Source organism: Ambystoma mexicanum, chromosome 11, assembly GCF_040938575.1.
Source record: "Ambystoma mexicanum isolate Mex_15411 chromosome 11, UKY_AmexF1_1, whole genome shotgun sequence".
Lineage (NCBI taxonomy): Eukaryota > Metazoa > Chordata > Amphibia > Caudata > Ambystomatidae > Ambystoma > Ambystoma mexicanum.
Genome location: NC_090934.1, coordinates 1,360,071,143 through 1,360,088,957, shown reverse-complemented (window position 1 = coordinate 1,360,088,957; position 17,815 = coordinate 1,360,071,143). Strand labels below are relative to the sequence as shown.

At 46.8% G+C, this 17,815-nt stretch overlaps 1 protein-coding gene across 6 annotated transcripts in view; it reads right to left on the bottom strand.

Annotated features, from left to right (window-relative positions):
• Positions 1–17,815, bottom strand: part of APBA2 (amyloid beta precursor protein binding family A member 2) — a 1,066,227-nt gene that overhangs the window by 16,806 nt on the left and 1,031,606 nt on the right. For all 6 annotated transcript variants that reach the window (XM_069624922.1, XM_069624924.1, XM_069624925.1 and 3 more), the window contains one exon: positions 13,949–14,089. In XM_069624922.1, coding sequence (XP_069481023.1) covers positions 13,949–14,089 — 141 coding nt within the window. The remainder of the gene's footprint in view (positions 1–13,948; positions 14,090–17,815) is intronic.

The following is a 17,815-nucleotide window of genomic DNA, read 5'->3' as shown; positions in this document are numbered from 1 at the left end:
TCGTTCTGCTCGCGTCAGGGTCCTCTCTGTGGAACATTACCAGCGGTAAGAACGCTCTGCTGACCCCTCTGTGTCTATTGTGGACTTAGCTCCAGTTGCAGTCCTTGTTCTGTCCGGAACACCATCGGCATTTCTTCTGGAACTCCTATCAGACTCCCCTTGGTATTCAGCTTGTGTTACGACACAATTAGGTACACAACCCATCTGAGGACATATACAGGTAAGCCTGGGGAAATTGTGGGGGTGGGAGATAGGCAGTTCTGCCAGACAACAGTGTTTAACAGTTGCCTTGTTTCTTCTCCCTTCCAGCTCAGCTGTTTTGTCCCGCCTTTTTGCCTGAGCCCTCAACCTGACAGGTTGTACTACACTGCAGGCGGTGCTCTCAGGAAGAGAGTCTAAAATCTTCACTGGCAATACGTGGGAATACTCTCTCAGACCCTAGGCGGATTCTGTGGAGCACGACAGTACCCCCCCACATCAATTCATCTTGCATTTGAACAATATTCATTGCATCTGTCACAACTTTTAAGGTAAACCTGTTAACCTCCATCTCCCCAATCCTACCCTCACAGTCTCCCCAAACAGACAGTGTTCACCCAAATCCCACCCCATTGAAGATTCAAGGAAAACAGTATAAGCAGCAACTCAACATAAAACGAAAGATCCTCCTGGTGTAGGATCAGCAATACTTCTTAAGCCCTCGAAGAATATATAAATGTTATCTATCTGATGACCAGGGGTCAGACCTCAGCAGATGTCGCCAGCTGCGAGCCAATGACCAGTCACGTATTGTTTGAGACTTGTCTCACAGGGAGAGGGATTGATGCCTCAATATATTGCATGGCTTCTCCCGTACTCTCAGAGAAGTGTTCTCTGTCTCCATGTATGCACAGTTTACACGGCAGCAGGATAGCATATGGGATTTGTCGCTCTTGCAGCAAATGCGTTACCAGGTCATACAATCGCCTGGCTGCCTGGAATCCAGCAGAGAAGTCTGGGCAAATATGAATTATACTTGAGTCGAACTGGAGTGATCCACGTTCTCTGGATATTCATAGTATTTGATCCCTGTCGCAATAATTCAACAGACGCACAATAATCATGCGCAGTGGTGCTCCAAGCTTTGGCACAGGCGCCAGTGCTCGGTGAGCGCACTCCACTGGGAACTGCACTGAAAATTGAACATCTCCAAGAAGAGATTTCAGGAGGTACTCAACAAATTGCTCCATAGGTCCTTTGACCGTGTTCTCAGGAACTCCAACAATGTGAACATTATTGCGCCGAGACCACAATTCCAAATTCTCACATTTCGCTCGAATGGCTGTTAGTTCCTTTTTAACCGCTTTTAGCAGCTGATCATGAGATTCAACTTTGTCATCAAGGTTTCCAGTCCGTCTGTCAGCCTCGGTTATATGTCCGCTCTCTTTATTTAATCTGAATTGGAGTGTGCTGATGTCGGCAACTATATCGTCGAGTTTGGAGTTAACCAAGGCAAAGCCAGACTCAATCGTAGCCATTAGGGTTCCATATCAGCAGGCATCGTCAGGCCGCACACAGGGGTAGCGCATTTGCTCCTTGTTGGGGGGACCTGGTAAAGGGGTCCATCGTCCCACGCATTTTCCCAGCCCCTCTCATCATTACTGGAAGGCCGACTGACGCAGGTAAGCCTATCCCAGCGCTTCTATAAACTGTGCACAGGCAGTTTGCTGATTAACAAATGGGCTGTCTTTGCGGGCTCTGGTACTGCTCAACACAGCTTGCCGTCCGGTTATCAACACTTTCCGATACCTTTAGGTTGCGAGGCAGGCACAGTCCAGGAGACCACAGAAGGGTGAAATGGTAAGGTGGCAGCTTCTACATCAACTGCAACAGGCCAACAGCATCTCCTTAGGTATGCAAACCAGTACTGCAATCTTCATCCTTCCTATAGCTAGGTACATTTTCAGAAAATGACCATATGATCCTCTGTGTAGCCCCTTACAGACCAGAGGTCCCCCAGCAGCCAGATTTAGTAGAAAAAGCAGCAGGTGGCAGTCAGAGGCACCTCCATGGGCGACTCCCTGCCAGCCCCTGCCTGTACTCCCCAATCCCTCCCCCAATGTAACATATTGAAACCAGTGGTCGGAGTGGGCGGGAGCGGTCGGGAGCGGTGCTCCTCTACTTCTTTTAATTAAGTTTTACCAATCCTATACTTTTATTTAAAAAAAGAAACTGTTCTGGAATGGTTTCGTTTTAAAATAAAAGTGTAGGAAGAAGTTGAAACTTGCACTTTCATTACAATGCCCTGGACGTTCCTTTAAACAGCAGGCGCATGTGTTTTGGGGTATGTATTGTGCAAGGGAGGGGGCGTGGCAATGAGGTTTGTGGGGAGTGTGGGCAGGCCAGCAGGGAACATAGTTCCACTACTTCTTTTCGTACACTTTCGTACACATTCCATCTCTTCCATCAACTGAGTGAAGCTGTCCCATTTGGAACAGTGGTCCATTATCAGAGCACAGGGTCTGAGGTAACCCATGAGTGGCAAAGATCTTTTCCAGAGCAACGACCATCTTATCAAATGACACTGATTTGATGAATTCGACTTCCGGTTACCATGACCACTCATCCACCACCAGCAAGAACTGAGTATCTCTGCCAGTGGACCCAAAGTCTGCATGCACACTCTCCCAGAGCCTTGTTCCACAGGGTATCGTCTCAATGAGGGGCTCTCCCTGTGCCGGGGTAACCACCTGACACCACACACAGGCCGACACAAACTCCTGCACCCGTTTCTCAAGGTCAAGGAACCATACTTTCTGGCATAACCTTGCTTTCATCTTTGCCGTCTCTTGATGACCCTGGTGCGCCATTTCAATGACCTGTGGGATTTTACACATTGGTACCACTATGCAGTCTCCCCTGAGCAAGAGCCCTGTCTCGACAAACATCAGCTTCTCCTTCACTCTCCACAACTGTTCCAGCGCCAACGATGCCTCTTGGGTCCTTTGTGCCACGATGTCCACAACCGACTTCCACAACCCTTGCTGAGGGGCCATTATCAGTATCAAGATACAATCATCCTCTGACGCCACCTCTTTGAGCTCTTGGAGCGGCACTGAGTTTGGGGTTGCTGATTCAACAATTAGCTGCACATGCTCGTCGGCCTCCTCATCACTGATGTCTTCACGTTCTTCCACCCGCCTCTGGGATGCCTTAACAGATAATCAGCTACGTTGTTATTGCCCAGCCGATACACCAGCAAGACCACATACTCCAGGAGCGCGAGCATCAACCTTTCAATCTAGGCTGGCCGTTATCGGCAGCAGAGGCTTGTGGTCAGTCACCACTGTCACCGGCCGTCCAAGCACGTACAATCGAAAGTTACAGTCAAAAGTGCTGACACCCACGCAAGACCGGCAGGGCCTCTCGCTCAATCTGCGAGTAGCGCTGCTCTGTTTCTGACAGTGCCTAGCTTGCATAGACGATCGGTCTGATCTCTCCTTTTGCATCCCTTTGAGTAAGCACCGCACCCAGACCAAACGGCTGGCGTCCAGCACAACCTCTGATGACAACAACGGATCAAAAAACGCCATGGTGTCTTCTGCTGTTAGCACCCCTTTCACATCCTCAAAAGCAGCTTGCTCTAGCAGGCCCCACTGCCATATCGCATCTCTCCAGGTGAGGCTTCTCAGGGGCACTGACCTGGAGGGTAAGTTCCGGAAGAAATGGCCACAATAGGTGACCATCCCCAGGAAGCTTCAGACTTCGGTGTAAGCGCCATTGCCATCTTGGCACACGCGCACCCACTGGAGCCGCTAGTCCTGCTGGTGCCTGGGCTCCTGCACCATCTTCCTGGTCACCCATCGTGGTGAGCGCACAAGCACCCCACGCGGAAGCTGGGGCAGCAACTCACAATGGCCCTCTTCCAGGCAGATTACACCGAACAATTGAGCGTGCTTCTATTAGCCAACACTCCACCCTCGGGCTTGCTGTGGCGATTGCCCCTCCACTAGTGTCCAAACAGCTAGAAATGTCTCCCCAGCGCAAAGGCCAAAGTTTCCAAAAATTGGGTGTGCAAATATTAGCCAACACCCCACCCTCGGGCTTGCTGTAGTGATTGCCCCTCCACTAGTGTCCAAACAGCCAGGAATATGGAATAACTTTCCCAGCGCACAGGCCAAAATTTCCCAAAACTAAGCTGGATGGGACAAAGGAAAGAAAATAAATAAATAAATAAATAAATAAATAAATACATACATTTGCCTAGGCCTCACCCCTCTCCTCACCATAATCCTGAAGAGAAAAGTTTCCAAAAACAGTCCAAATGCAGTTTCCTGCAACAGAACGTGTCCCCCTGCATGAGGGGGGTGCAACAATTCATGTGGGAGGTGCACGAGCACACCCAACGGGAGCCACAACCTTCATCACCACGTGCAGACAAAATGGCAGGCATCCGCTTAGAACTCGCCAACACTGAGGCAGGGAAATCTAGAGAAAATGTCCCCTGAAATCTCACCGCCTCAGCCTTGCGGGTTTGCACGTCGGATCGACCATGCAACATCGTAGCCACTGTTGACAGTTGCCATTGTGTCCTCCCGGCCCTGTGAGCATCCCACAGCATACAGAACACACTTGACACAGTGTTCTCTGTCTGGGCTCCACGGTTGCACTGGCGAACAGTGGCATGCCCCGTTTATTACATGCACATGCGGCGGAGTTGCTTCACTCCGCCACGTGTGTGCCCTTAAAGGGGCAGGCACCTCAATTATCTGGCACATGTAGTGTAATGTAACCGGGTCTTGTATAACGTGACTTCTGCCATTATGGCGCCTGGACAGAGGTTTCCCCATTCCTAACCTTGAGTCAGAGACAGAGGGATAGAGCTGATGTGAAATAAAAATTGTTTTATATTTATAACCATTAAACAGGCATTGCAACAGACACCACCCTCTTCCCCTCAACAACCTCTAACAATGTGCCCATTTGAACCCTCTGGGTTCTGAAGTGCGTTTGCAGCTATGCTATTTGGGACAATTGTTTATAGACGTATGTAGACATTTTAGAAGATTTGAATAGGAGATAAGGTCGGCCCTAGTTTTGAACACTCCTGCGCTAAGCTCCACTTTTAGTCTTAAATGTCCTAGAATCTGTGTGCGAGCTCACAGGTTGGTGGAGGTGAAGCCCACACCTCTTGTTAGGTTTAGTGCAAAAGTCCTGGCTACTGTGCAATGGTTTACTTAATATCTGTATAGATTCCACGCTGAGTCCGGTTGCTACATTGAGATTTTTTCATAGCGTATACTCATAGTCTTCGTGGTGGTCAGCCGACACGTGTTTCGACCTCGAAGAGTCTTTCTCAAGGCTAGGTCTGAGATTGTCAGGTGGGGGCGGTGCCCCAGCTTGTGTATCTCTAGGGAGTTAGGTATGTTCTTTACGATCCCAGTCTTGGGTCCTGGCGTTGCCTGTGGCTTTGTGTGCGTTGTGGCGGAGCGGAGCGGTTACGATCCTGACTCTCACTGTACCAACCGCACTCAGCGTGGGAATATGTATATATATGTATATATGTATATATTTATTTTTTATTTTTTTCTCAAACTAAACCATTGCGAAGTAGCCAGGACTTTTGCATTTTAGAGGATTGGTTTCACAGATAATTGTGATGCAGCGCAGGGAAGAGACTTAGTTAGGCCAGACCCTAGCTCTGGTGCCAGTGTAAAAGGGGAGTGAAGCAGAGAGTCTGAACACTGCGCTCATACTTCGCAGACTGCTAGTGTAACCGGTCGAAACACTCAGTACAGACAATCCGGTAAGTACAACAGGCCAAAGGCCCAGTGAGGCCAAGAATAGAGAGTAGAGAGAGGGAGAAAGCCCCACTCTGAGGCCAGTGGAATAGGGGAGAGCCAGAGAGTAGAGACCCCGCAAGGGCCATACGCTGAAGATAAGATGAGTGGGTGAGAAACCCAGCAAAAAGTCAAGTTATGCAAGCAGCATAAGGAGGAAAAATAACCAGAGGCACCATGCTCTGGTGCCAGTGTAGCTGTGGAGAAAACGAGGGAGACCAGCCTAGAGCAACCAATCAGTGAGGCCAGGCCGATAATACATTGGTTGACACCATGCAGGCCATGTATTGTAGCAAGTGTTACTGGGGGTTCGGGGTGGTCGTGGGACGAAGAGTGCACATGTAAGACCCAGCTCTGCACGGTATAGAGCAGAAGAGGCTCATTGAGGCCAGACTTCATAGTCAGTGTAACAGCAGAGAGACCCTCAGGGTCAGAATAAACAATCAGAATGACAAGACAGATGTCCAGTGAGGCATTATGCTGCAGTGAGTGTAACAGGGAGAGAAAGCGAGTAAAGCAGTATGCTGTAGTGAGTATTACAGGGAGATTAACCCAATGAGGCATTGTGCTGTAGAAATTGTAACAAGAGAGAAACAGTGAGGCATCGTGCTGAAGTGAGTGTAACAGAGATAGGCACCCAATGAGGCATTATGCTGTGGTGAGTGTAACAGAGAGAGGCCCCAGTAAGACATTATGCTGTAGTGAGTGTAATAGGGAGAGGCACTGAGTGGGGCATTATCCTGTAGTGAGAGTAACATGGAGAGGCACCCAGGGAGACATTATGCTGTAGTGAGTGTAACAGGGAGAGGCACCCAGGGAGGCATTATGGTGTAGTGAGTGTAACAGGGAGAGTCACCTAGTGAGGCATTATGATGTAGTGACTGTAACAGGGAGAGTCACCTAGTGAGGCATTATGATGTAGTGACTGTAACAGGGTGAGGCACCTAGTGAGGCATTATGATGTAGTGACTGTAACAGGGAGAGGCACCGCGTGAGGCGGTATGCTGTAATGAGTGAAACAGGGAGAGAAACCCAATGCCGCATTATGCTGTAGTTAGTGTAATACGGAGAGGCACTGAGTGGGGCATTATCCTGTAGTGAGAGTAACATGGAGAGGCACCCAGTGAGGCATTATGCTGTAGTGAGCATAACAGGGAGAGGCACCCAGTGGGGCATTATGATGTAGTGAGCATAACAGGGAGAGGCACCCAGTGGGGCAATATGCTGTAGTGAGTATAACAGGGAGAGTCACCCAGTGGGGCAATATGCTCTAGTGAGTATAACAGGGAGAGGCACCCAGTGGGGCATTATGCTGTAGTGAGCATAACAGGGAGAGTCACCCAGTGGGGCAATATGCTCTAGTGAGTATAACAGGGAGAGGCACCCAGTGGGGCATTATGCTGTAGTGAGTATAACAGGGAGAGGCACCCAGTGGGGCATTATGCTGTAGTGAGTATAACAGGGAGAGGCACCCAGTGGGGCATTATGCTGTAGTGAGCATAACAGGGAGAGTCACCCAGTGGGGCAATATGCTCTAGTGAGTATAACAGGGAGAGGCACCCAGTGGGGCATTATGCTGTAGTGAGTATAACAGGGAGAGGCACCCAGTGGGGCATTATGCTGTAGTGAGTATAACAGGGAGAGGCACCCAGTGGGGCATTATGCTGTAGTGAGTGTAACAGGGAGAGGCACCCAGGGAGGCATTATGGTGTAGTGAGTGTAACAGGGAGAGTCACCTAGTGAGGCATTATGATGTAGTGAGCATAACAGGGAGAGTCACCCAGTGGGGCAATATGCTCTAGTGAGTATAACAGGGAGAGGCACCCAGTGGGGCATTATGCTGTAGTGAGCATAACAGGGAGAGTCACCCAGTGGGGCAATATGCTCTAGTGAGTATAACAGGGAGAGGCACCCAGTGGGGCATTATGCTGTAGTGAGCATAACAGGGAGAGGCACCCAGTGGGGCAATATGCTGTAGTGAGTATAACAGGAAGAGGCATCGAGTGAGGCAAGCCTTTGCAGCAAGGGGGATAGGAGACGAAAATGAAGGCTCTAGATTCTGACTCCATCATAAATTAGGACACAGACCCACTGATGCCAAATGCAGTGGCCAGTATAATAAGGGGGAGACCCTGTGCTGGAGCCAGTAGAACAGGCGAAATATATAAGGATGCTGGAATCTGCAGCAAGTGTAACATAAGTAAGACTGACTAAGGACAAGCTTTGCAGCCAGCATAACATATCTAAGACCAGCTAAGGACAGGTTTTGCAGTCAGAATACCATACGTGAGACTAAAGGCAAGCTTTGCAGCCACTATAACATAAGTAAAACTGACTAACGGCAAGCTTTGCAGCCTGTATACCATAAGTAAGACTAGGGGCAATCTTTGCAGCCAGTTTAACATAAGTAAGACCGACTAAGGACAAGCTTTGCAGCCAGTATACCATAAGTAAGACTAAGGGCAAGCTTTGCAGCCAGTATAACATAAGTAAGATCGACTAAGGACAAGCTTTGCAGCCAGTATACCATAAGTAAGACTAACTAGTCACTGGAGAACAAGGGAGAGACCCACTAAAGCAGTCCCCTGCAGCTGGTTAAACAAAGGAGGCACCCATTGAGGCCAGACCCTTCAGCCAATAAGACAAGGGAGAGGCCTACTGAAGCCATCCCTGCAGCCAATAGAACCGGAAGAGACCCAGGAAACCAGTGTGACATAGGACTAAGTTAGACTGAAGCTATTAGAGTAGCTCAACAGAGTGTAGTACAAGGGATGGAAGGACTGTTAAGGGAGAGAAGTCGATATCTGCCCTTTCCATTATTGCAGAGTCAGTCTCAAATGAGGGGCTCGGTCTGATGACTTTCTCCTGGCTGGGGTGGAAAGCATGGAAGACGGTGCAGTAGACTGCAAGGTCACTTAAAGTAGCTTTCTTAGGTTATATGTGTAGACTGGAAAGCCGCCAACACTCCGTGCCGCCCTAGTATGACCCAGTGCTGCCCCAGCACAGTTATTTCATGACAGAGTCAGTACCATAGCTCACAGATTTTATCCAAGGCGTCTTAAGTGCCCTCACCAGCTCCTCCTTCCCTCCCCCACCCCTACCTGGGAGGAAGGCACAGATGTTTTCGCTGGTTTTACAGGCCCTCCTGGGGGTTCGTGGCTAAGATGCTCCTGGGGCTACCATGGCAACACCAGGGACAGCTGAGACTGCAGGCCTGGCTGTGGAAATGGCATTTTAAAAATGATATTGAACAAGATAATCTAATTTACCCTAAAGATGGCTCCACGTTCATTCCATTGTTAATAGGATTTTGATAGGGTACGGGGAGTCTTTCTGGGGGGGGGCTCGCTTTAGGATTCGATGATAGTTCTTTTTAAAACTGACATGCAAGAAGCAGCAATGTTAAGCATTATACAGAATGTTTTTTGTTTACTTATTCATAATGAGTTTGCCCTCATGATCCTGCCAGAATTTTTCCTACAAGATGGCGGTGCCTTAAAACCACTGTAGTGGTGATTGCCACATTATAAAATTTCAATAGAATAACTTTCAAGTTTACGATAGGCTTCTTACTTAAAGTTGTGAAATACATATGAACAATTTCCAAAGTGCCAATTTTTTAGGATTCTAAATGTCTAATTATCCAGGTTTGGTCTGGCATGAAGGGCAAAAGGGCAATGCCCGGCGTGCCGGCGCATTCGCCTAATCCCGGCTAGATCGCATTGTTACCTAAAATGTGTCTCCACGTACTACTCAACCATTTGTTCTAAAAAATATAGTGGATTGCGCATTGCGATTGTCAGACAATTTCAGCACCCTGTGCGACCCTGTACTTAGCCAACAAACAATAGCACTGCGATGCTGGTCGCCCACAGTCAAAGGGCCTCATATGGTGGTATCTTGGCGGTAAATCCACCCAGATACCATCAAACTTTGTTACCTTTACAGCCACTTTGTCCGCTGGATTACAAGTAGCGGCAACGGTTGTAAATCCATAGGCCATCGAATCCCATTGGTCTCCATGGGGGCATTTTCCAGTATTACTGGCACCAGTAACACCGGTGTTTTTTGCCGGTAAGGCGCCTAACTTACCTTCAGCTCTTAGATGGAGGTAAATTAGGTGCCGGGACGGTGCGGTAACCGCCCGGTAAATGTTATTACTGCCATGTTATTACCGCACCAGACAGCTTTTTAATGAGGCCCTGAAGTTTTCTACAATTTTTTACTTCAAATTGGGGGAATTGTTGCACAGAGCTTGTCGCGCTGCAATAATATTTGCCCTGCAAAATTGACTCTGATCCCAGCCTTGACTCACAAACGCTCATGTTCCTCTCATCCTAAGGCATAGGAACACCAAAATAAAACTCAGTTCCTGACATTGCATCAATTAACCTTGTGGTCAGGAAGTCATGAAGTACCCTGCCTAACCATCGGGAGGGCTAAGTGCTTTCACATTTAAAAAACATTGAAATAAATGTATTTTAATAAAAATGTTTATGAATTATTTGGTAAGATGCAAACGTTTTCTTCTTTTCGAGCCTGAGAACAAGCTGAATAGCAGAGCAGCCAATCAGATTTGAAAACATATCAAATTGGGTGCCCAGAGTAGAGGGACACAGTGAGTGATACCGTCAAGTGTGAATACGTCTATGAATCCTCACTTGGAAGTGATATTTTATATACAATATAATCTGTGGATCCCTTCGGATCCTAATTGTTTAATGTTTGTGTTTCCTTGTTAATAAAATCGGCCCTTTATAACTTGTTGATGCTGTCGAAATCTCAACCCAGCATCCCTTAGTCTCAGGGCAAGGAACTGTATTTATTTATGAGAGGGTCCTTGGCTTCATTTGGTGGAGGGCTAGGAACTCAGCCTTCTTTGTTTCTCTTTGTCTTCGACCTAAAGAGCTCCCTTCTCTTTAGGTGGAAACATTCATAGGGCCTCATTACAAGTTATACGGAAAGCGTCTAATGGCACCGGTAATTGTGCCGGCGCCGTTAAACGCATTCCACACTATTACGAGGTTCCCTCACGGGACCCGATGTGGGCGTCTGGTTTTTCCAGACGTCCATAGCGGGTCCCGTGAGGGAACCAGGGAGCTAACAACGGGCATTCTTGTAATGGGTCCGTTGTTAGCTCCCTCCCCATTCCCATTGAGCCCTATGGGGGCTCGAATGGGAATGGGAAAGGTCCGGGTCCGGGTTCCCTGAATGGGGAAATACCAGGCCCTCCATTATCGGAATGACCTGGTATTTCCCCATTCAGGGAACCCGGACCCAGACACGGTTTTGGAGGCAGCCATGGCGCCAATAGCGCCATGGCTACCTCCAAAGTCGTAATGAGGCCGATAGTCTTTTCTTCTCCTCCAATTTTCATCTTTGTCCTTTAAGACTCTTGAGTTTTCTTTGTCCTGTTTGGATCCATCATAAGCGTTATGCATTCAATCTATCTCATAACTCACCTACTTATTTATTTAGTCGTTTAATAAAGCACTCTGATGCACGCACAATCTCTTTGGTAGGAGATACATTGGGAGAAACTAAGAAAGAAAGCTTGGATGAAGGAGGACTGATTGTCGTGGGTTCCGGCGGTGTGATTGGTCCAGTGCTCAGGTTGCCCTCCATGGGTGTTAATGATTGATTCGATAAAATGAAAACGTGTGGTAGAGGATGAACACACATCCTGCCACTGCGTGGGCTTTGAGGTGGGAGGCAGACTTAGATGTCCGATTGGTGTGAGATGCGGGCTGATGTTTTAGAGTGCTGGTATCCGAAAGTCAGGGTAGTTCCCCTGAGAGGGGATTCGTCAGTCATCTGCGAAAGCGCAGAACGTATTTTTCTTGTTTTAGGAGAAGACAGAGAGTATTTCCGAGGATTGTACCCTGAATTTGAAGAAATCATCCCACAAATCTGTGTGTGTGTGGCCACGCAACTCCTTTTCAGTCATCATCAATTGGATCCAAGCCTTCACATTTCTATGTAACTAGTCTGGATCTTTTGCAGCATTCCACAGGCTCCCCAAACCTTCCTTTTGTGATCTTACTTGCTAAGAGAAAACTGTATGAGTGGGATCAGAGTAAGACCTGTGACAACAGGGATGGATATCAACTATTTAAGGATTTAGCACTAGAAAATAAGAAATACTGCATTATTCTGGCATATTTGGAGGGTATAGAAGCATTTTTCTAAGGTTTGGATTTAATCTTATCCCAAGTAGAGAAATGTAGTGTATCAGGAACACTAGTAAAGGAAGCACCTGAAGATGCTGGGCCAACGTCCTAGACATGGAGATCCTTCACCACATTATAATAACATGTCCAGCATGCACATACAGCGACAGAACATTTTTTAAAGTAGTGCATGAATAATGATATGTTCTGGAGAAGAATGTGTAGTGGAACGAACATCGCACTTATAATATCCAAGGTAACATTTTTAAACACGCTAAAATAGTTTGATATCCAAAGGAAAACTCTAATTTACTTATCAAATAACGAATGTGTAGATTAATTTTGTACAATGAAATAGGGAAAATGTGCATTGAATATTTTATTTGATAGCATACTGATTACATTTTAACTTTCGCATTAAGGTTTATATAAACCATTACAATAAAATAAAAAATAAATAATAATTAGCTTAATCTTATTGTGGTATTTTTTTCAATCAATGATGCCACTCCCCATGAAGTCATCAGCGTCAAAGGTCATGTGACAGCAGATCCTGTCATGTAACTGAGGTCAAACATCATGTGATGTTTGCTACGCCAGGGATTTTGATGACATGACATACCTGGTGGGGTGGCGTGCTTAAGGCCTTGTCCAATTGCATGTAAGGAGCACATACCATATAAGGAAGGTTGGCAGAGTTGTGCAGAGCAACTGAATTCATGCCCCCAGCACAGTGCCACCATGTTCCATCTTGCTATTTACCAGCGTGCAATTTGCTGCCACTTGTGAGAAGGTGTGGTCATTCATGCCCACAGGTAGGAGTGTCTCCTTTGAGAACCAAGGGAAAACATCTCGGACCCATCCGCCCCTCACACGACTCTGTCTGCCAGACCCTGAGTCTGGAAGTAACAAAGAGGGAGACTTTGCTGCAGAGCATCACGCTTGGCAGGTCACCTACTCTCCTTGCTGCAGAACTTGATACAAGAAGATGGCGTGAGAACAGGCTACAAGGGAGGGGATTTTAAGTAGAGAATTTGAAATCTGGGATCTTTATGCAATACAGGGGCAACGCGACATGAGGGCATTGCGATGCGGGTTTGCCGAAGTCTGGGGGAACGGGGATATTGCGCTCTTGGGAGGAATTGTGCTATCAGATACATGTTGGTTCTGTAATCTGGCACATTTTGCAATCTAAGAGCTGTGATATTGGGCATTGTACAACCTGCAAGCATGTGCAATTTTGGCACAGTCGGGAAATGGGTGCATTGTGTAGAATTGGGGTGTTACACAATGTGGGGAATGGGGCACTGTACAGCCTTGGCCGGCCCTGGACTGGCTAGCAATTAACTAAAGGAGCAATACCATAACTGTAAGTGTTCAACATGAAAGATACTGCCTATATATCAGCACACTGCTTTTAATTAATCCTACCTTTTGTTTTATGGACACTATGGCCCTCATTAGGACCCTGGCGCTAAGTGTTTAACAGCGCCGTAAAAGGCTGCAGCGCCGTTAAACACTTAGCGCCTTACTACGATGTCCCTTTGCGGGACCCGACCTGAACAGATGGTCTAGACCAGCCGTTAAAGTAGGGACCCTCAAAGGGGCCTTGGTGCTAAGTACTGTACTGCAATTTGCAGTACCGTACTTAGCGCCTTCCCCAGTCCCATTGAGCCCTATGGGGCAAAAATGGGAATGGGGAAGGGCCAATGTTCAATGGGGAATAACTGCTGCGCCAACCTTGGAATGGGGTGGTAATTCCCCATTGAACATTGGCGGACTTGTTACGATACCGGCACCAACCATGGTGCTAATAGCGCCATGGTTTAGCGCCAGTATCGTAATGAGGGCCTATATTTTTTGTTTCTGTTTATACCATGGGGGTACTAACCTACACACAACATTGTCAACAGTTAATTTCCAATATACAGAAGTGTAACAGAAACTGAATGACCTTACCTCTCCCACAGAATTGGACAAGGCTTGTACAATCTTCTCATGAGCTGTTGCCACAACACTTTGTCCGTTGATCTCGATGATACGATGGCCGACCCGGACGCCCCCTCGCTCGGCTATTCCTCCTCTCATCAGGCTGCAAATCTGACCAGACAATGAACAGTAGAATCAGGAACAACTTCCACAGTGGCCTATACACTTTCTATGTTTGAGAAGGTTACATATAGTGAGCCCCAACTCACTATCCAATCCAAAGCCTTTAAAAGAGGTGTTGTCAACCACAGTTGGGTGAATGGTACAAATGTAGTGAAACATTGAATAAAAATTACATTAAGATCTCATCCCTCTGCTCAGACCTCTCAAATTCTAGACATAACACAACCATACCTATATTGCACAACAAACCGCACACACTTCACTACACTACACCAGAACAACAAAACAAACCACAGATAGCCTTGCACAACAGCACGTGACAACTACCGACCGAAAAATCACACCAACGCTCAGCGAACGGTGTCAACCGAACTGAAGCTGGCAACAGCACATCACAGCTCTCTTGCGCTTTTCCCGCTCAGTCCTACTAACTTACCCTAACCTCTTGCTCCTCAGACCCACCAGAGCACCGGGGAGCACTCCGGTGGTGACAGTCCATGGTATAAATATCCTTTGACATAACATAACATCAAATAACATGGCCATGTCATGATCTTTGATAACTTTTGACTTGTGTTGTGTGCCAATGATGTATGTAAGGTTTAAACCGCTGTATAAGATTATTATAATTTTTATTATTGTTATTATTATTATTATTATTATCATTACATTTCTAACACGCCGAATCCCGCAGGCATCCAAGCGCACAGAAAGACCCAGGACAAGACAATGAAGGGAGAGTGGGATTCAGAGGCATAGAGGACCCTATTTGATATAAATCAGATATCAGGTGAACAGAAAGGATTTTAATCTTTTACGAAACACCAAAAGGTTTCTCTCAGGGCGGAGATAGACAGGTCGAGAACTCCATGCTGCAGTGGCATGTACCAGAAAGGAACGTCTTCTGCCTCTCACTCTTTTACCTTTGCGACAAATCATTCTAAAGGTATTGGAAGACCTAGTTGGCCTGTTCACCGCTTGCTGAGTTAACCTCTGTTTGGGGTATGAGGGAGCTGATGCAAATAAGCATTTATGTACCATAGCGTTTAGTTTGAATTTAATCCTGGACAGTGTAGAGAGACACTGGAGGTCCCTTCTGTGGTCTGCAATGTCTTCTCTTTTTGGAACATTTTTAACAATGCGTACAGCATAGGTTTGCAGCATTTGTAGTTTTTGCGAGGCGTTCTTACTAGTGCCACTTAGGAGAGCATTGTGGTCATCTAATCTGGGTGTGATGATTGCTCTTACTAGGGTTTCTCAGTTTTAGATGACACATGTGGCTCTACTAATCTCAGAAGCCTCAGATAATACTGAGACTTTTTAACCACACAGTCTTCCTCGGGCATCAGCTCCCAAAGGTGCCCCCTAAAGGACACCCAGGGTCTTGACCTTCTCCTGGACGACAATGTCAGGCCTCTCGATAATGAATTTGGAGAAGCAAGAATCCAATGTAGCTCTTGCTTGAGAGGAGCCACAAATCAGAAGCTCCGTGGTGGAGCTGTTCAAGCATTGACAGTTTGCGGACATCCAGTTCTTCACGAAACTGTATACGTACTGAAGCTTTGTGGAGTCTGCGGCGTAATCGCCCGACAGTTCAATCAGGAGCTGTGTGTCATCAGCATAATTAGTAAAGAAAACCCCCAGATCATCTAGTAGATTGAACAGGGGACGTATATAAACATTTAAAATGGCCGTTGATAGGCGTGCACCCCGTGGCACATGTGATAACACGATTACAAGTTATGGTGGGAACAGTGTCCTGGTAAATGATATATTTTGCCCTAGCGCTCCTTATGCACGGCCTCCATAACTGCTTAGAGTAATAAATGCAATGTAATAATCTTATCATTTTACAGATCCGCCAGAGCGCCTGGGGAGCAATTCCGTTGGTGACGGTGCGCGGTACAAATACCTTTAACATTTAACATTTAACATATTGCAAAATATTACAGCTCAATTACTTTTTTGCTGACGCCGCGGCCTTAACGATTGATCCTTGATTAAAAACATAACATTTGAATGGTCGCCAGCAACCCTATTTGAACCCTCATGGGTGACAATGCATTGGGCTCTGCGTCATGCAAAGCAGACTCTCAGTGCCAGTCAGCGCCGGCCAACAGGTGCTGTCCATTTACGCCGCTTCCAGCGCGGGAATAATACCTGCACCCCAATGTACAGAACGTGCAGCGCACTTGTAAAGTTTGAGAGGAATTTCCTGTCTCACCTAGAACATGGGGATTGGCTCAAACCATTTAGATAAACCCGTTGTTTCAAAAGTAAAAAGCAAATGGAACTGTTCTTATATCTGTATATCACAAGTATGGCTATTAAAAAACAAACATTTCAAAATTCATCGATATTTTATCGAAGCGGCTCACTGAAATTATCTGATGCATATTAGGCATGAATAAGATATGTGGTGTAAGGATTTGTAAATTGCATTCCCTGGTTTTGGGTTCAGTGGTTTCCATGGCAGCGGATGAACACCAGCAGCATTTCAATGCTGCCAGCTTATATTTTCTCCCATTGAGCAGGGCAATGACAGTACCCTGCAAATCAACGTTAACATCGATCTGTCTGGAAAATAGGGTTCCCACCTTGCAGCTTGAATGTTTTTTGACAGAAAACTGAGATAAACTGCGCCTAGTGGTTTTGGCAGTGAAGTGGTCACGAGGGCGGTTTTTAGTGTGGGTGTTAGGTGGTACTTAAGCGCCACATATAAGACAGATCTATTGCATTGAAATGCAGGTAGGAAGGAGGTCACATTTGAGGAGGGACACACAGCTTGTGAGTGATGTTTTGTTATTTACCCACCCGCTATTTACCCACCCATTCTTTACCCACCCATTCACTTCACCAGCCATGCTAATGCCTATGGCAATTGCCACCCACGACCAGCCCTTCTACCCCTCTGCATCAAAATGCATCCTCCTGGGATCACTTTGAGCTCGATCTATCAAGCAGTAACATCAAACTTTAATCTGTTACTGTTATTTGTAAGCAGTCTGCTGTGAGGTAATGGCTTAATTACAACCGTAAACGACTACTGGTGTAATACAAATGACTTAACCAAGTGTGACGTCAGCCACTTGATTTATAAATCTTCCATGCACCGACAGAAGTTTTGCCCTGAGGTATTAAATAGGTATTTGCCAGGCACTGTCATCATTTGCCTGATAATCCCTTCCTTTTCCAGCTGTTGACATGTTATGGCTAGGCAGTGCCATTATATCAATGCCTAGCAAATCCCTAGCCCATGCCTACATAAAAGTCCAAACTGTTGGCTTTGCCACTACTGGCTTTGTTTGGGTGTGACTCTCCCTGGTACATACTAGCAGGCCATCAGCCGATCTGCAAGCACAGTGAGTCAATTTACAATGTGAATGTGTTGACTGAATGCTGTGCCGGTGGGAGTGGCCACTACAGGTAACTGGCACAGACCTGTTCAGACACGGTAACATTTCAGGGTCATTCCAATCCCGTGTCTTACATTCTCGCTTCCACAGGAAGGCTTTTCCTGAAGCTGGAGAGGCTGTGACCACCTTTATAAGGCTCCCTAGGCAAGCCTTCCTTATACCAACTGCAGGACTAAAACGCTACTGACCTTACATTGGGGACCCTGAGTGAACCCCTCAGGCTGACGCACAAAGCGCCAGAAAATGTCAGCATGTTTCACTGCGGTCTCCTACTGTGGACCGGGTGCCTAGGGTGCAT